This window comes from Ursus arctos, unplaced genomic scaffold (genome assembly GCF_023065955.2).
Source record: "Ursus arctos isolate Adak ecotype North America unplaced genomic scaffold, UrsArc2.0 scaffold_30, whole genome shotgun sequence".
Lineage (NCBI taxonomy): Eukaryota > Metazoa > Chordata > Mammalia > Carnivora > Ursidae > Ursus > Ursus arctos.
The window spans coordinates 24,995,344-25,015,366 of NW_026622986.1; the positions used below are offsets into that span (position 1 = coordinate 24,995,344).

Sequence of the window (20,023 nt, forward strand, 5' to 3'; positions counted from 1 at the left end):
CTATGAGTGGGAACTGACTTGGCAGCCCAATAAGGCTGGGTCTGAAGCCAACAGTGGGGAAAGCCAAGATGTAACCTGATCGACACTGTGGGAGGCAGAAGGCTCAGGAGTCAGTGAGATCAGGTACCTCTGGACATGGGGACAGAGGTGGGGCCTGTTTAAGAGGGACTGGAAGTGGTGCCTGGGTGGCTCAGTCAGTAGGGCGTCTGACTCTTGATCTCTGGGTTGGGAGTTCAGGCCCCACATTGGGCTCCATGCTGGGTGCGCAGCCTACTTAAAAAAAAAAAGAGCGTCTAGAATATCACAAAATAAAGGGTTTCTGGGTTCAGACATTAGTCAGATATGAGACGTGGGTTCTTCTGTAAGGGGAACTTACACACAGAACATTAAGACCCTCAGTCACCTTTTTCTACTCATCTCAAGAAATTCGGCATTTGAAAAATACCCTCCAGGCAGGAGGCTGGAAGAGTGTCCTCTGGAGTATGTAACCAGGATAAGGGAAAAGATTTAAAGTTTCTGACATGGGGCTTCCCCAAGGAAACCTCCCAGCCAGATATCCCTAGATGAATACCCAGAGCTTCAATCAGCTTCTAACACCCTGTAATCCTGCTACATCTGGTCCAACAGCCAAGATGGCTAGATATTTAAGGAAAACCTTCATATGAAACAGAAAAAACTTACTGAAAATAGAATATGCCAGTGGGGGGGGGCGTCAAAAATATCACTAATATCCTTAGAGATATGAGGAAACATACAACCACAAAAAAATGGAACACAATAAAAAAGGAATGCTCAAAGGTTCTCCCCCACAAAAAAGGGAAGATGAAAGTTGATCAAATTTATCAGAAGGGAGAAAAAGGGGGGGACAGAAAAAGGGAACAAGGAGTTAAGAAAATTAGAGGAGATCCAATTCAAAATAATAGTAATGCTAGAAAGAGAGAACAAAGAAAATTGAAGGCAAGAGATTATCGCTAAATTAATTCAAGATCATCTTTCAAGAATTGAAGGACATGAGTTTGCAGAATGAAAGAGCCCAAGAGTGTCCAGAACAAACAGGTGAAAAATAGGCTCACACCAAAGCACGTGAGAAGTATCATCCCCAAAGATGAGCGACCAGAATGGCAGTGGGTCTCTCAGCATTAACACCAGAAGCTAGGACACAATGAAACAATGTTTTTAAAATGTGGAGGGAAAATTATATCTGATTACAGAATTCTATATCCAGCCAAACTGTCCATGAAGAATAAAGGCAGAAGGAGAGATTTTTAGATGTGCGGGTCTCAGAAGATATACTGCCCATATATTCTTTTTCAGTAAGTTAGTGGAAATGTGGTGAGCTCTGTTTGAAAAAACAACAAGAAACAACATTTAGAAAGAGTAGGAAAGGCATTGGATTCAGGAAACGTGATGGAACACCGGAGAGCTGAAGGAATTCCTCAGGGCAGAGGCAAAGGGAGATGCCAAGATGAGCGCCATGAGGCGGGACCTAGAAAGCTAGTCGGCCAGACTCCAGAGAGAATACGACTAGACTACTAACATGTCTGAATGTATCTGAGAGGTTTCCTCATTGGGGAAGAGCATGGGGAAACTGAACAAATTTTAAAGATGTAATTATGCACACAAGTAAAAAAGAAAAAAAGAAAAGAAAACCAGGTTGTATAAAAAAAGGAAAAATGTTTGGGGCACAGAACAGAGCTCAACTGAGTACTCCCTGTGTGCGCCTAATAACGTAATCACTGAGTAGTTCTAATTAAATTTCAGTATAGCCAGTTTTGGAGGTGGAGCAGGTAAGCCGGGTCCAGAAGCATCTGTGTGTGCAGTGGGAAGTCAACAGATTGTGCTCACAACAGGGGGACAACTCAGTAGCAATTTAAGCCTGGTGCATGGAGGGAAATATCAAAACGGTCACAACCATCGCAAATTGCCAAACCTAACTGGTGCACAGGCACTATTTCCCGCTCAGCCAGATAAATGGGTTACGAGCCAGCTGCTGTGGGGTTGATGGATGGGCCTTTTTCACGCCACTCATGTATGACCCAGGGCTCTGATCTACATTTGAATTACTGCTTATCTTACTTTTCTAGGGCAATTTTTCATCTTGGACTTGCTTTACCTGCTGCTGCTTGATTCTCTTGAGCCACACTTCCTATACACTTTCCCCCTTTTTACTTGCTGCCAGTTTAAATTTGTTTAGAAAACACAAATTACATGAAATATGACTCCTGGAAAACAATGAGGAAAAAAGAAGAGACAAATCTACAATCCCCTTTCCCCAAAAATTTCTTGAAAGTTTTCAGAAAAAAATTTTACTGTCTCTACGCCTATTTGTCATGATTAAGGAAAATAGTTGAAGACTCACTTGTTTGAGAAAGAGACGTGTTAGGTCTTGGGATGTGTTTTCATCGTATCCTATACAGCATGTAAGCCAAGCTGGTCTGTCCAGATATCAGGGATTTTATTTCTTGGGTTTCAGTTCTGCCATAGCGAGGGGGATATCATCATCCTGATACCCACCCACTGGACATGAGTCTTGGCAACTACTGTTGACTTACCAGTTGTTAAATACTGAGAGAAGGCTGGCTCACAGAGTGGAGATTTAATGCTCTTGAGAAAGGGACCCTTTACAGGTGGGAGACTAAACACAGCCATCTCAAAGGCACGCCTGACTCCCTAGCACCATCCAAAGAGCGATAGCTGCAGAGAGGGCTGTAATTAATCTGAAAGCAGGAATTATATATATCATATGAACGAAGAGGAGGTATAATTAGCAAATTCCCAAACTGACACTTTCATCATGAAAGTTAATCATGTTGTCTAAGTACAGATGAATTACTGGCCAAACTTGACTTCTGAGAATGGTGTACAGAACACAGGAAGGGTAAAGGTGCCCACAAAATACAAATAGGCTGATTATTCATGGCTAGTAAAGGTCTCCTTCAAAGCATGACATCTTCCCTTTAAAAACCAGCTGTGGTAATTAAGGTGTAAAAAGAGTGCTTTTATCTATCTATCTATGCATTGTTACTATGTTTTAGGATTTCTTTAAAAGATAGGACAAATATCTTGCTCCATTAGAATACATGGTACTGGTCTCCTAGAAGTCAACCTTTGAAATTTTCTAAGGGACAACAGTAGGATACGGGGTAAACCTAGGATTCAGAGCCAGTGCGTCCTCTGCACCTTTTGAAACGAGCTATCAAATAAGTCATTGGACCAATGTTGACGTGTCTTCCAGGTTAACCTCACCTGAATAAATAACTTATGTTTCATATTTTATGAAAAGATCTTTCTATAGTTAAAAATTTCAACTGTTTCAGGTGCACCTGGGTGGCGCAGTTGGTTAAGCGTCCTACTCTTGGTTTCAGCTCAGGTCCTTATCTCAGGATTGTGAGACTGAGCCCCGCACTGGGCCCCATGCTCAGGGTGGAGTCTGCTTGACACTCTTCCTCTCCCTGTCCCTTAGCCCCTCTCCCCCTCCCTAAAATAAATAAATCTTAAAATTTAAACTGCTTCAGTTAGAAAGTACTCCTCATAGTGCTGTAATTTTAAGATTAATAAGCCATTTATAACGTCTGAGAGAATTAATTATGTCACAGTATATTTATGATTAAATGCTGCAATCGCTGGAGTCCTAAAACTACTGCATAACCTCTCCCATGTCCTACATGGTTTAGCACTTTGCATTTCTAAGAAGTGCATTTGCACATAGAAATTCATTGTCTTCACAACTCTATAACGTAGATGAATTTTACCCCAAAGTGTGTGTGTGTGAGGTTACATGTATACCATATTCTATGAGGCCAGTATTTCCCTTACACCCAAACCAGACAAAGACATTACAAGGAAAGAAAACTATGGACTGATACCCCTTATGAATAAAGATGCAAAATTCCTTAAGAAAATTTTAGCAATCCAAACTAGCAACACATAGAAAGGATTATACATCATGACCAAGTGGGATTTACCCAGGAATGAAAGGTTGGTTTAACATGTGAAAATCAATCACTTAATACATCATATTAACAGAAGTTTAAAAAACCATTAATCGTCCCCATAGACATGGAAAAAGCATTTCACAAAATCCAAAACCCTTCAGGATAAAAAGTACAAAAAAACAGAAATAGAAGGGAGCTTCTCAACATGATAAACGCATCTATGAAAACCTGCAGCTAACATCATACTTGACGGTAAAAGGCTGAAGGCTTTACCCCCTAAGACAAGCATGTTTCCTTTCTCCACTTGTACTTAACACTGTGCTAGAGATTCTAGCCAGGGAAATCATGCAAGAAAAAGAAATACAAGGTACTGTTGTTGGTAAGGAAGAAGTAACACTATCCCTTTGCAGATGACATGATCTTGTACAAAGGAAATCCTAAAGAATCCACCAAAAAAAATTAGTGCTAATACATGAGTTCTAGCGAGGTTTCAGGCTACAAGATCAATGTACAACATACAAAAAACTCAGTGGTATTTCTATACACTAGCAAAGAATACTCCAAAAATGAAATTAAGAAAACAATTTAATGTACGACAGTGCTAAAAAGACTAGAAATCATAGTAACAGATTTTGAAAAGTAGTTTAGGACCTGCATACTGAAAATGACAAAACATCATTGAAATACATTACAGATGACCTAAATAACTCTATGGGTTATCTGTCATGGATCAGAAGATTTAATGTTGTTAAGATGGCAATGCTCCCCAAACTGAACTCCAGATTCAATGCAATCCCTAACAAAATCCCAGCTGGCTTTTCTTTTCTTTCTTTGTTTTTTTTTTCCCCCAGAAATTAACAAACCTATCCTAAGATTTATACGGAAAAACAAGAAACCCAGGATAGCCAAAACAATCTTTCAAAGTTGGAGAATCCACACTTCCTGATTTCAAAATTTACTACGAAACTGTAGTAATCAAGACAGTGTAGCAGTAGCAAAGGATAAACATATAGATCAAAGCAATAAAACCGAAGGTTTAGAAATTAATCTTTACATGATGGCCAACTGATTTACACCAAGGGTGCCAACGCAGTTCACTGAGGGAAAGAATGGTCTTCTCAACAAATGGTGTTAGGGTGACTGGATATCCACACACAAAAGAATGAAGTTGGACCCCGACCTCACACCATACACACAAATGAACTCAAAATGGATCAGAGACCTAAATGTAAGAGCGAAAACTATAAAGCTCTTAGGAGAGAAAACGTAAGAGTGAATCTTTGTGACCCTGGGTTAGTCAATGATTCATTAGGTACGACACCAAAAGCACAAGTGACAAAAGAAAAATAGATAAAGTGGACTACTTCAAAATAAAAAAATTTTTTGTGCTGCCAGTGAGAACACCCAGGAGGTAAAGAGGTAATTCAGAGAATGGGAGAAAATATTTGCAAGTCACATACCTCATAAAGGATTTGCATCTAGAATACATAACGAACTCTTATGACTCAGCAATAAAACGGCAATCCAATTTTTTTAAATGGGCAAAGGATTTCAATAGATATTTCTTCAAAGAAGATACACAAATGATCAACATGAAAAGATGCTCAACATTATCAGCCATTAGGAAAATGAAATCAAAATCACAATGAGACACCACTTCACAATTCATGAGGATGGCTATAATCAAGAAGACAGACAATTACAAGGGTGAAGGAGGATGTGGAGAAAAGTAGAACCCTCATACATTGCTGGTGGAAACGCAATATGGCGCAGCCACTGTGGAAAACAGTTGTAGTCCCTCAACCTATTAAACCCAGAGATGCCAATGACCCAGTAATCCCACTCCTGGGTCCCAGAGGATTAAAAATCCCAGAGGATTAAAAAAATATATACCCACACACACACACACAAAAACCTGTGCAAGAATATTTAGAGCAAACATTATTCAAAATAGGCAAAAAGTGGGAACCGAACTGTTCACCAACTGATGAGTAAACAAAATGCTAACTAGTCACACAATGGACTGTTATTTGGCAACAAAAAGAAGTGAAGAACGGAGACAAGCTACAACGTGGATGAACTCTGAAAACATGATGCTAAATAAAATTAGTCAATCGCAGAAGACCACATATTATATGGTTCCACTTAAATAAAATGTCCAGAATAGGCAAATCTGTGGAGACAGAGAACAGATTACTGGGAGGAATGAGGAATCGTTGTTAATGGGTACTGGGTTTCTTATTTGGAGAAAAAAATGTTCCAAAATGTGGTTATGGCTACATAACTGTGAATATTCTAAGTAATACTGAAATGTATACCTTAAATGGGTGGATTACCTGGTGTCTTAATTTTATCTCAAAAAAGCTGTTAAAAAAAGCAACATATGCATATTTCAAGTTACCTATTTCATACCTTTCTTTGGCTTCCTTGAGTGCAATTTCAAGCTTCTCCACCTTCTGGTTTTCTTCCCTTAGACAAAGCAGGAGTTGGCTCACAGTTAATTTCTCAAATTCCAAATTCCTGGTTCCTTCTGTAGATTTGTTCCTACATCAAGAACAGAATAAAGATTAAAACGTTTTCATCAGAAAACACAAATGTCAAAGTGTCTAAGAATGTAACTGGAACCAATGTAAAGGAACCGCTTTCCGGAACACTCTCCAAATAATTCTCATTTACAGACCAAACGCAGCTGGCCTTGCGACCACCAGGCCCACACTCCTCCACGCTTTCCGGGAAAGGGGTGCGGACTCTGGGGTAGGCTCCCCTTGCACTGCACGTGCTCACTTCCTCCAAATAGCCAGTGTGCCCACATCATCAGACCCCAGCACCCCCGGGAATGTTGGAGCAGAGGTGGCCCTGGATTCCGGTGCCTGGCCTTCCTAGCCTCAAAGAGGACCACAGTCATACAAAGTACACAAACACACGTGCTGCCTGGCAACATGCAGACTGCTGGCCTTTCTCCAACTTGATATTCTCAAGCCAAGAGAAGAACTATCTTTTGTTTCTTGATTTCAAATAATTACAGCAGAAATGTAGGCACTGCTGATATGTGAAATATTTTCCTTGATTTCGAAATCTGATTATATCAAGAAGCGGCTGGATGACAAACAAAACCAGGACCACTGTGCAGCAGCTACACTTCCGGGGTGATGCTCGTGTTCAAGGTCACATGTCTCATAAACAGCTGGGATTAAATCCCAGTTCTCGACTCCGAACTCCACACCCAGAAATCCATCTCTGACTCCTTAATATACCTTCAAATGAGGTAAGGAAGCTGTTCCTAAAACGTAACTGTGGCTTGAGGCGCCTGGCTGGCTCAGTCAGAGGAGTGTGTGTCTCTTCATCTTGGGGTCGTGAGTTCGAGCCCCATGTTGGGTGTAGAGATTACTTAAAAATAAAATCTTAAATAAACCCAAAAAACAAAAGACAATCTGTGGCTTAAAAGAAGAAGTGGTTTTAGCAGGTGGATATAAATGAGGAGGAAGTGGCTTGGAAATGTCAAACAGGGCTTTCTTCTTTCCTACCACTTCCAGGAAAGTCTTTCAATATTCATAAAAACAGTAGGGGGAAAGCTGAGGAACTGCTAAGTAAGCAAGAGAGTAACTTTCGTTTATGCCAACTGCCCTGTTTGGTGAAAGACTATTAGCTAACAATTATTTTCTCCCTGATGCAAGGGCTTGGGAGCACAACTGGGGAAAAAAACCCAGCCCATTTTCATGTTTTGTAAGTACATTTGTCCCGTTAGGGAAAAACAGGTATTAAAAGCCTATGAGAGAAGAGATTCCTAGAGAAATTTTCCAATAACTGTCTCTTTCAAATAGACTAACCTAGCAGGAACCTGCTTCCAGGGGATGAGCCAACAGCCCATTCCAGGTGACAGTCTCCAATGCCCAGCCCCTCTGTCATCTCTTCTGCCAAGACCACCACCCCCCCCGCCCCCGGCCATTTAAGATGCCTGCTTCCTAATGTCTCCTTGGAACAGGTCAAGTTGAGACTCCACAGGTAAGACACCTGGACACTGGGTAAGACTGTGACTCAGAGCACTCACAGTCGTCCCTGGAGGAGATTACTCGGGATCAGTCACCTGGGTTTACCCTCGGGAACGAACAGGGAGGACAAGATGATAACGTCCCACTTACAGAGCTGCACAGCCCAGGCCAGGTCAAACTGTACCAATAAACAAATCAGCAAGCCTGAGTCTTTTGATTAAGAACCAGTTTGTCTTCACTTCTCCTCTTACGGGAGATGAAACCAGACATTCTTAAAAATGTCCTGGCGTAAATTAGTAAGAATCGATTCTTGCAGCCCAGGGTGTTTGACCTCCCAGCGGCGGGCTGCAAGTGACAAACTGCCTGGGGGTGGGGGTGGGGGGTGTCCGCCAGCCCTAGCCCTTCTTCACATACGTGTCAACGGAATCAGTTCTTGCGGGCCCAGGACTTGTCCTGATTTCTCTCACTGCCACATCTGCTTCTCCTTCCTGTAAAGGCAGAAATGAAAGGGCTTTACCGTGATAATGTCCGCAAGACAAATTCTTTATCCAATGAGAAAAAGGCAAAAGATGAAGAATTTTGATGACCTGCAACCCAAGGAAGCTACCGACATTTAAATGTGAAATGTTTCAATGAGGTCACGGAGATGGAATGGGGATTTACCCTTCCCTCACCCTGCACACCCTGTCAGGATTATAAATATCTAGGCCAAGGCGTGAAGATTGGTCTCTCATCCAGAACAGTCAACCTGACCCCGAACACATGAAAACTTATCTCCTCCTTCTCCTTGGCAGTTCGTTCCCTTCTTTCCCAAGTTAAGGTCACATGGAGGTAGGGACACCTCCACACACCTTCCCTGTACAGGCCTTTAAAATGCAAAATGTCAGAACTTGCTGAAGCAATGTTGAAAAAGAGGCTGTCTTCGGTGCGCAAAGCTCACAAAGCACGAAGCTGGCTTCTAGCAGAAATTTGTATACATTGTGGGTCATTTAAGGGAACAAGAAGTCTAAGAGTGGTTACATGATTTGAAAGACATTAATATTCCAATGAGCTAGAGGGAAAATCTTCCAAAAATGCATCAACAAAGATGGTTCTAGATAATTCTGATTGTCTACATTTTTCCTGAATCTTGAGTAGTGTTTTCCAGTTCACAGAAGCTACGCATGATTATGCTAAAGATAACTGTCACTCATCACATCAGTGAAGGAGCGTATTATGCTAACCATGCACCCCAAGGGAAGAAGCCTCATTTGGAAACTTCTCATACGCTCCTTGGCCTTCCTGAATTTTGCCAGCTATCTGCAGAAGGTGAAAGCTGTTTGATCAAACCTGTGTTTCATTATCTTTGGTCATCTGCAGAAAGGGTACTCTGGCAAAGTGTGCTTTCCATTTGGTATTTTAATTCTCCTGATTTCGGCTGCTATGAACGCACCCCAAGATGTATCAGGGAGCACGGACGGCAACGTTACTAAGAGCCATTTCCCCATCCTACTATTCTGCAGTGCAGCAAACGAACAGGAAAGCACAGAAAGTCACATGCTAATAATCCCGACACACCCAGGAGTTCCATTTTTACAAGCTCCCCATGCATTATCTACAAGGTACATTTTTCCCTCTCAGAGACACGATCTCTTTTTCTATGTCAGATGTAGGGTTTGGCAAAGCTAAAATGCCAGTGTGCTATCACAGAGGATCTTATCCTGGTGTGTTTTTCTCCTTCGCTATTCAGTGCCTTTGAGCAGCGATGGAGGACAGGCCCCTCTGTGGCTCATGGACCTGCCCTGCTCCTTGCTAGGACCGCCCGCACACCCAGATGCGGCCACAGCAGACACTCCTCATGTGCTCAGGAACGGGCCGGCAGGCGCCCCTTCACTGAGCTTACTTCGTTTTCGGTTCCGCGTGGCAGACACCGGGGGCTTCACACTCAGCTCCTGCAGGTGCCCAGGCAGCTGCTGTCAGAAGCGGGGGCAAAGCCAAGGTCGACCCTCAACCACAACCCCAGAGGCTCTGCTCTTTCTTTTCTTTACTTCTTGTTTTTTATAAACCAAGGTTCCCTGCAAGGCTTGTCTGAGAAGTGTGATAAGGCCGTTAGTTTACTGCATCTGCTCGTGACTCAGCTCCCCTGAGTACAGTGCTGGACACAGCTGAGGACCTGCTCTGAAAAAGTTTATGTTTTCTGTTTTGGTTTTTTAGATTAGTCACAAAAATGTCTGATTTGTCAGTACCTATGGGAGGGAAAAAAAAAACCTATCTCTTTTGTCATAAAAGGTAATCAATATTCTTCCATTTCAGGCGTGATAACCCTCACGAGTATTATGTTATACTTTTTTTTTTTTTTCTGAGAGAGACAGAGAGAGCGCATGTGCAAGCAGGGGTAGGGGTAGAGGGAGAGAGAGAATCCCAAGCAGGCTCCACGCTCCAAGCAGGATCTCATGACCCCAAGATCATGACCTGAGCCGAAATCGAGAGTCAGATGCTTAACTGACTGCGTCCCCCAGGTGCCCCTGGATTATGTCCTACTTAAAAACAGGAGCCAATTTATCTTGGTGATATTGACGTTCAAACACTCCCCCTCCCCGGTTGGCTTCAGTGTGTTGAAAAGACATGGTACTAACCTAGGTGTCTAGGTGAGGTTTTATAATTTTCTTAAAACGAAGTCAAAACCAGGACACTTACAGCTATCCTGATTTCAACAAAGGAGTCTTCAGAGGGGCCGCCCGAGTTCAGCTTGAGCTGTAGTTCAGACACAATCCCCAGCAGATCCGCCTTTTCAGCTTGGAGATAGGCCACCTGGGTCTTCAGCTGTTCCAGTCCCTGGTGTGCTTCTGCCTTGGGGGCTCTGGGGTCCCCAGTAGGATCCTGGAAATGAGGGGAGCAAAGTGAATCAGTGACTCAAACTAACACCTAGTTAACCAATTCAAGTGTCCCCACACCCATGGCAAGGCAGCTATGCTTTATGGTAGAAAATTCTAGCCTTTTCTTGGTGATATCTTTTGATATAACACTTCAAATAGAAAATTTTACATTATTATATTATATCCAAACAATAGAAAGTTAAAATAACCTCATGACAAGAAAGAAAGGCTTCCTCAGCACATGGGATAATCTTGATTATGAAAATAACCAATCAGACTTTGACAGTGGCAGACTGGTAAACTGTAATCCAAAACCCCAGAAAACAAGGACAAAAAGGTGCCAAAATTAACCTCTTGCCTTTTCTTTTTCCCTCCAACAAAGGCAGACCCACCCCCGACTCTCCCCATACTCATCATGTACAGTTTGAAACCAAAGCACCAAGACATTGCATTACTTGACACAAGTAGCAAAAGACAATGAAAAGGCCAAAGTTCTCCCGGGCACGAAGGCTGGAGGCTGTTATACTTCAGGTTGGTGTTTTTAGGTTGCTAAAAGTAAGCCCAGGGAGAAATAAGAAAACTGAAAATTTGGAGGCTGCTACTAAAGGTAAAAAAATTAAATTTCAGCCTACATAAGTATGAATAATAAATACTCATATTTCACTAATACCAAATATGTGTTGTGTTCCTCTTGTTACAATTACTACACATGACAAAGCTGTAAGAGAAGGGGCCTGTTTAGATGCGGTGTTTTCACTTGGAAGCAGAGAAAACAGATTCCAGTCCACACCCTGCTAATTGCTGTGTACGCTGCCCTGAGCAGATTCGCTTAACGTCTTGGCCTTGGTTTCCTCAGGTGAGAAAGGAAGATGTGGTCCCACGTGGTCTCTGTGGTCCCTTCTAGCTGTGACCTATGGGGCCTCTGCGATTTCCTCCTCAGGAAACCTTCATTGCTTTTACGGGCATGGTGCCACCCAAAATATATACTCGAGATTATCAAAGAATTACAACACAACGATATTCTCTCTCTCTCTCTCTCACACACACACACACGTGCACACGCACATGCACACACACAGCCATCTCTGTGATAGACTTCCTAAGGAACTGGAAACAGACCCAAAGGCTGTTAGCAGAACCAAAAAGCATCAGAAAGGATACGCATAAACCAGTTGGTCCATGAAATACTAAAACCTGGAGGGAAAGATATTAACACACAGCATGGGAGTGTCTCTCACACCAGTGAGATCTCGCTCTTCCTTCACGGGGAGCAGTGTTCCCTTGCCAGGAAATGACCACAGGCCTGAGAGAAAAGAACTCATTGTGAAGCCGAGGAGGTAGGTGTGCAGGGAAAGGTTATCAGCCTGGGCATCCTCTCTTGGTAATGACTCATCCCAAAGAAACGTAACCGTGAAAGGGGTGGAAAGAGTCTAAGGAGAGGCACTGCTTAGCCTGGAACTAGGAAGCAAGCAGGTAAGGGCAAGGCCATGCTCTATTAGGAATGTTCACATTTTCCTGCTGGACCCCTCTGAGGACATTTTAAAGAATGGATTTTTTTTTTTTTTTTTTTTTTAAGAGAGAGCGAGTGCATTAGTTGGGGGGGGGCAGAGGGAGGGAGAGAGAGAATCCTAAGCAGGTTCCATACCCAGTGTGGAGCTGGGTGCAGGGCTTGACCTCATGACCCTGAGATCGTGACCTGAGCTGAAATCAAGAGTCAGACACCCAACTGACTGACCACCTGGGCGCCCCAGAATGGATTTTTAAAACCACCTTGGCGTAAGAGTAGGAAACAGAGTTTTAAGCAAGTGTCTGAGGATGATGGATGGATATAAGGCCATGATTCTAGAATCTCAGATTTGTCAGGTTAATTTTCTTTTTTGCAAGGGTGAGGATCTCTTCGTTATCCTCGGGAAATTCTGAATCTACTTATTTGGCCATAAAACACCTCACAAGATAACCTTTAAAATTTCTCTTCATTTTACTACTGAGACTCTTTTCATTCCCTTCCTGGACTAGAACTCACATGTTTTATTCTCTCTGATCAACCTCAACTCCATGATTTGTTACTGTCTTTCGTCACTTCCGAGTGCCTGCCATTGACATTCCTGCAACACAACAGCTCTCCTTGCGTACTTACATCATGTCTCCATCTTGCTGTCCCGGAAATCTGCCCGGAAGAAACATCCAGCTAATGACCTCAGCCTAGCAATCTGTACCATTACAAATTAACAAGTTCTCTCTACAGAGGATAATAATGTGTAATTCTGTGAAATTGGACAGAACCATGAAAACCTCAGCCTCACCCTGAGGATCAGAAGGCAGATCTCCAAAAGAAATTCCCTATTCCCTTTTGTTGTGCGGCACAGAACACGTGAGAGGCCCTGGTGGCTGGAGGGGATTCCCTGGAGAGACCACAGCAAGGATGGGTCAGCAAGAGTGAGAAAAGTCAGAGGCTGTGAGAGCTTTAACTCGGGAAGATGACAGCCTAAATTCCACAAATCACCTCAACCAGCCCACAAAATAAAAATAAAAAAAGAGGCAGGGAGGCAACAGGTACATTTTTGGGGGAGAAGGCTGATGACCAAGATTTTTAAAGAGCCATAAGTGTCTCTTTGTCCACGTATCCATGTCCTCTGTCCCAAGGACCAGCTTCTGAGTCCTGCTTATAGCTTGTTTCAACTATCTTCTGCATTGAAAGAAGCCATCCAGAGCTCCAGCTGCTGTTCTCAACTTCTTTCAATACTGGGACTTTTTAGGAAAACCCATACACTGACTGTTTCAAGCAGATAAACTGCTTCTGGAAGCTTCTTTCTGGGCCTCAATGTGATAGGCCCCAACAGGTGATGCCAACTGTCAGCTCACATCCCAAAAGCCAAAGGAGAAAAACAGTGTAAGATATTTTCTGGGGCGCTTGGGTGGCCCAGTCAGTTAAGCACCTGACTTCGGCTCCGGTCATGATCTTGGGGTCCTGGGATTGAGCCCTACGTCGGGCTGTGCACTCAGCCGGGAGTCTGCTTGTCCCTCTGCCCCTCTCCCCGGCTTGTACACTCTCCCTCAGATACATAAAATCTTAAAAAAAAAAAAAGATATTTTCTTACAGAGAGTAGAAAATTATTCACATATCCTACGTGATCGTTTCTTCAGAGTACTCTACCTTGCAAATGTTTAGAACAATATCCAGTCAGCCTCAGAATATGGGAGGATGCTTCAAATGTGTTCTGATACTTCTTTTCTCACTAACATCATTGGCACCCACTCTTGGCCATGAACACATTTCTCAGGTTCTCTGGGTCAGTGAAAATGTGGTAACCGGACAGCCTCCTATCACAACATGACATATACGTGCCACTTTCCCAAAGTAGATGTACAATGTAAAGTGAGGAATCTCTATTTTAGACTTGGGGAAAAGACGAGATCAGTAAGTGAAACTTCGGCGCAATAAAGTTTTAAATGTAAAACTTTAAATGTAAAATGTAAAAACTAAAAACTAACACTTGGATGGTTCTAGGCAGAGATTCTCCTGCACCACCTATAATGAATACAAAATACTGATTTATAACTGCAACCTTCTTTTGACTGTAATTAATATGGTCCAAACTGGACAAATTTCCTTCCCCCAACAGAGACTGTACACGACCCTTGAAATTGTGACCAACCTTTTTAACAAGAATGGTTCTTTCAAGACGATGCAAAATATTCGTCTAGCCTGAACCGTGAAAGGTTTTGATCTAGAAGTCTAGACAAGGAAGATCCTACTCTATATATTAATAAAATATATATTAATAAAATAAAATAAAATAAAATTGCAATGGATCAGTCTGCTCACCTTAAGGGACTTTTCTGTTTTCCCTCTTAGTTTTTCAAGTTCTTCCTTCAATTTTTCATTTTCATGACTCAAAGCCATGAGACGCTCTTTGGCTTCTTTGCTTTGTGTTTCAAAAAAAAGGCGTTCTTCCTTCTGTTTCTCTGTCCAGGCTGAAAGCTCTTCAAATCGCCCTTTCATCGCCTGATTATTTAGCTTCATGGCTTCTATATGGGGTTCAGAGGGAGAGGGCCACATATCAGACTCGATTTGATGACTCCAACCTCCAAGACCACCATGCAGCTCTAAATCTAAAGACGCCCTGCTTGGCCTGAGCCCCAGGGTTGGCAGGAAATGTAGCAAGGTGACTGGTTTTTCCTTCCAGACAGGACTAGGGGGCCTCATGTCATTTCTAGTCCTCCAAAGACTCCAGGAAATAAAACTAGCTTGGGTCCCTCCACTACAGCACACAGCTACAAGACTGATTTGAACACCAGTCTTGCCAGAAGCCATGGCCTGAGACCCCCGAGTGCTTTCTGTGAACAAGGTCATATTTAGGACTAACTCCGTAAATTCTTCCTGTTTCTTTCTAAATGGACTACATGCCATTATGCCATTTCCCTGGGGTGTGTAAATATCTTTTATTCTTACCTGTATCCCAAAGTAAACAACGGAAACAATTTTAGCCTTACCAAAAGCTAAATTGTATGCTCCTTCTCCCGCTAGTGAAACAGAGAGAAGGGAATTAATTCACCGACAAGCCTTTTGACAGAGAGATTGTGCTCACGAAGGCCCGGCGGAATGCAGAAACGTGGGGGCCCGGGGCTGCTCACCTTTGAGCTGATGGTTCTCGATCAGGAGCTCCTTCATCTGCTGCAGCAGCTCCTCCGGAGTGAACGTGTCCAGGTTTGGGTGAGCCAGGTTGGGGGGTCCATTTCCCGTGGTTTCGTTGGGGCTGTCCCCCTTTTCAGTCAGGCAGCTAAGTGGTTGGTGGGACATGGCAGCAGGACCTACAGAAACATCACACACTGAAAATAGAGCTGTCCTCTCTCTGCAACGGGTCCCCGAGAGTCCCACAAATCCATGGGCAATTGCTAATGAGTATTCCAAAAGTTGCATGCTTCTTCTCTAATTCTATGATGGACATTTTTGTTTCTTTCCTTTAAACAAAAAAGGTGTTTGCTAGCTTCAGTGTGTATGTGTATGTGGGTGCGGCGAGGGCCTGTGGGATGCTGGAGGAAGAGAAGAGCATGAGATCATGAGAATCGGGAATCCTAACAGAGGAATTCAAGGAAGCTTCCAAACGTGTATTTGTAGACATGGGTACAGTATCATTAAATTGGTTTTCCTATGCAAATCTTTCAAGCTCGAATCTTTTTGTTTTGAGTGAACTGCACATAAAGCTGTTAAATAATCTCCATATTTTAGCTCTTGAATTTTTGGCTAAGACAAAAGGGAAAACGAACATATTTTGCATGCTTACTACGTGCTGAATCACTGCACCAGACATGCCAGTTTCTAATCCTCACTAAAACCTAACTGGATGGCTATTTTACAGGAGATGGAGCTGAGTTCACAGCGGTTTTATAGCTCGGCCAAGGTCACTTCATAAGTGGTGCAACCGAGTATTAACAATACCTAACCCTAGCCCTGTAATATAATAAAGATGCTACTGAATATTTAGGCTTCAATATCCAATAATTCTGCAAGGCATCCTAAAAAGACTAAGAGATCTTGCTCACTTATTGCATATTCTGAAAATATTTTAAGCATACCACTTTATTTTGTAGAGGGGTCGATGTGGACATAAATAAGATAGACAAATGTATACCAAATCCATTTACGCATGTCCTACCCCCTGGGCAAACACAGGAGTCTCTTCTAACAACTGGTGACATACTACAGGCAAACATTTTCTTTTTTGCGCTTCGTGAAGATGATGCTAAGCCTTGTCGTGGGAGATGAAGAAGGGTAAGCGTACTCTCTCTGAGACATCACCGCATCTTAACATCTAGGAGTGCTCTTGGTGACCATATATCAAAATGCAACCAAACAGGGTGCGGGGCAATGCTTCTTCCCCACCCCAACTGGAAGCAATGCCTGGGGGTTCTCTGAAGGTCCCCCGGACCCAAGAGCCTGGTGACCTGTTTTTGGTCTGAAGGAACCTATAGGCCATGAGAGATAGTACTACCACGAGAGGACAGCAGGCTCCGGCTTCTCCCCTGAGCAGCCCCCTTAAGGAGAGGCAGTCTCATGAAATGCTTTAAGGAGGATGGCAATTTATGAAGTGAAAAACACTGATGGGCCATACTATTCAACTGTGAGCCTTTGGAAGGTATCTATGTTTTATGTATCCTATTGTATTTAGAAGAGAGGTATAATGCTGAAATGTGCTCTTACCATTTGGTGACTAGAAGAGACTGCTTTTGCTTTCCCCAATAAAATAATCGGGATAAAATAATTTAGACAAAAATTTGGAGAAAGCCAGTTTCTGGCTTTCCATAGCATTCATTTTCACACAGTATGATGTTGGAGCTAACATTTCATAAACATGAGTTTTTACCAAATAATAGGAATACTAAAGAGATCCAAAGATAAAATCCTTTTAATGTGCCCCAATGTTTATAGCAGCAATGTCCACAATAGCCAAACTATGGAAAGAGCCCAGAAGTCCATTGGCGGGTGAATGGATTAAGATGTAGTATATATATACATAACGGAATATTACTCAGCCATCAAAAAAAAAAAAGAAATCTTACCCCATTTGCAATGACATGGATGGAACTAGAGGATATTATACTAAGTGAAATAAGTCAGTCAGAGAAAGACAAATACCATATGATTTCACTCATATGTAGAATTTAAGAAACAAAACAGATGAACATAGGGGAAGGGAAGGAAAAATAAGATAAAAACAGAGAGGGAGGCAAACCATAAGAGACTCTTAACTCTAGGGAACAAACTGAGGGTTGCTGGAGGGGAATGGGGGGGAATGGGGTAATTAGGTGATGGCATTAAGAAGGGCACTTGATGGAATGAGCACTGGGTGTTCTTTTTTTTAATTATTGTATTTATTTGAGCTAGAACATAAGTGGAGGGGGAGGGGCAGAGGGAGAAGGAGAAGCAGGCTTCCCATCCCAGGACCCTGAGATCATGACCTGAGCCAAAGGTAGATCCTTAACCAAGTGAGCCACCCAGGCACTCTTAGCACTGGGTGCTCTATGCAACTAATGAATCACTAAATTCTATCCCTGAAACTAATAATACACTATATGTTAACTAAATTGAATTTAAATAAAAAAATTTTTAAAAATCCTTTGCAATACGTATCATTTACTTGTCAATGTTCAATTTGCTTAGGTATTCAGTGATTATAATACACCTTGCAAAAGTAAATGGAAACATTCAACAGATTTTTTTTTTAAGTTCCTAAGCAGTTCCCTAGAGATGTGCTTACTTTAATTTTATTATATACACATTTCTCCTTAATGGTTTTTCCAAGGGAGAGGAAAGGGGAGGGAAGGGGAAAGGGGAGGGAAGGGGAAAGGGGAGGGAAGGGGAAAGGGGAGGGAAGGGGAAAGGGCAGGGGAGGGGAGGAAAAAGAAGGGGAGGGCAGGGGAGAAAAGAAAGATTTTCTCTTAAAAATTATTCAGGTATTTTTCCTCTTCAACTTTCCTTTACACCTCCTTTAGACATAACCACAATAAAGTTAAAACTGGTTCTAGCTGTTATATCAGGGCTTCTAACTTTTTCATGTTGCCCAGATTTTTAGGAAGACATGAGGGAAAAAAGCAGGGTTATGCTAAAGGGGGACAGTAGAAAAAACACCATGTGCCTTAACCAGATTTATGCCCTCTTATGATAATTTACTGACTTGTCGAGCAAATGTTGATCATTACTTTTGCTTTCAGCTCAAAAACTCCATGAAAAGTATTCTTGGGTTTCTAGGAAGATCCAACCCCACCATCCAACACATACAGCCCAGCACCATCATGGCCATGCCACCATATGTATTATATGCCTGTCTCAATCATAGTAAACACTTCACCATCCAGCATTGTTAGGAAAAATTATTTGGTAATTCAAATGCCATAGTAAATAAGAAGTTAGTATATACGCCAAACATAAGCATGCAAATACTTATTACCAAATTTTTACCAAAAGCAATTTAATTGATTTTTGGTGACCCAAAGAGCACCCTAAGATTCTAGGTATTCGGGGGGCATCATTATGAGTTATGAGTACAGTGCCTATGTGAAATGTCTATTGGTAGAATACCCATTGGAGAAAGCTGGATTTTCTAAATCTTTGCCTTAAACTACTTTCTTTTTTTTTTTTTTTAAGATTTATTTATTTATTTATTTATTTATTTATTTATTTATTTGACAGAGAGAGACAGCCAGCGAGAGAGGGAACACAAGCAGGGGGAGTGGGAGAGGAAGAAGCAGGCTCATAGCGGAGGAGCCTGATGTGGGGCTCGATCCCACAACGCCGGGATCACGCCCTGAGCCGAAGGCAGACGCTTAACGACTGAGCCACCCAGGCGCCCCTAAACTACTTTCAACTGAACAAACACAGAGATGCATTATAAATTCTTGCACATATCTTCAAAGGTTACGGAAATTGGAACTAAGCCATTTATTCCAAGGTTCTATCCGGTAACAGAATTTCTTTTTTTTTTCTTTTCTTTTTAATAACAGAATTTCTCATAAAAATCCAACCAACCTGTATCTGAAACATGTCACTTTTTTCTTTGTATTATTTTTTTTAATGTAAGCTCTATGTTCAACATGGGGCTTGAACTCACTGCCCCGAGATCACAAGTTGCATACTCTAGGGGCACCTGGGTGGCTCAGTCGTTAAGCATCTGCCTTCGGCTCAGGGCGTGATCCCAGGGTCCTGGGATAGAGCTCCGCATTGGGCTCCCTGCTCGGCTGGGAGCCTGTTTCTTCCTCTCCCACTCCCCCTGCTTGTGTTCTGTCTCTCTGTCAAATAAATAAATAAAATCTTTCAAAAAACAGAAAAGAAAAAAAGAGTTGCATTCTCTACCAATTCAACCAGCCAGGCACCCCTGAGACGTGTCATTTCTAAGCAAAGGTGATATTTAACTACAGAAGGGTGAATAAATTTAGCACAGGATTTATCAAGATTTCACCAATGAGGAAGATGGCAAACTATCTGGAAGAATCTCCTAGATTTTATTCCCAGATCTATTTGAATTCTTAAGTATATTATCATTTTTAATTCCAGAGGTCAAGTAATAATAGTAATGACTTGACTTTGTGGGTGTGGGCATGAGCTTAAATCTCATTCCTGAGTTGGCCTTACAAATGATCCAGTTCAACTTCTCATTTGATGCAAGAATGTCTTACCTGGTTTCCATGGCAGATGGTCATATAGACCAGACTTGAAAGGCTTCAGTGACAGAAAATACCAGCAATG

The 20,023-nt window shown here is 42.2% G+C and overlaps 1 protein-coding gene across 4 annotated transcripts in view; it reads right to left on the reverse strand.

The window, feature by feature from the left end:
- OPTN (optineurin) overlaps positions 1–20,023 on the reverse strand; it is a 40,417-nt gene that overhangs the window by 17,130 nt on the left and 3,264 nt on the right. For all 4 annotated transcript variants that reach the window (XM_026478651.4, XM_026478654.4, XM_048219416.2 and 1 more), the window contains exons 2-6: positions 15,415–15,591; positions 14,606–14,808; positions 10,601–10,783; positions 8,339–8,412; positions 6,348–6,479 (exon numbers count right to left, since the gene is read on the reverse strand). In XM_026478651.4, coding sequence (XP_026334436.2) covers positions 6,348–6,479; positions 8,339–8,412; positions 10,601–10,783; positions 14,606–14,808; positions 15,415–15,580 — 758 coding nt within the window. In that variant the 5' untranslated portion in view covers positions 15,581–15,591. The remainder of the gene's footprint in view (positions 1–6,347; positions 6,480–8,338; positions 8,413–10,600; positions 10,784–14,605; positions 14,809–15,414; positions 15,592–20,023) is intronic.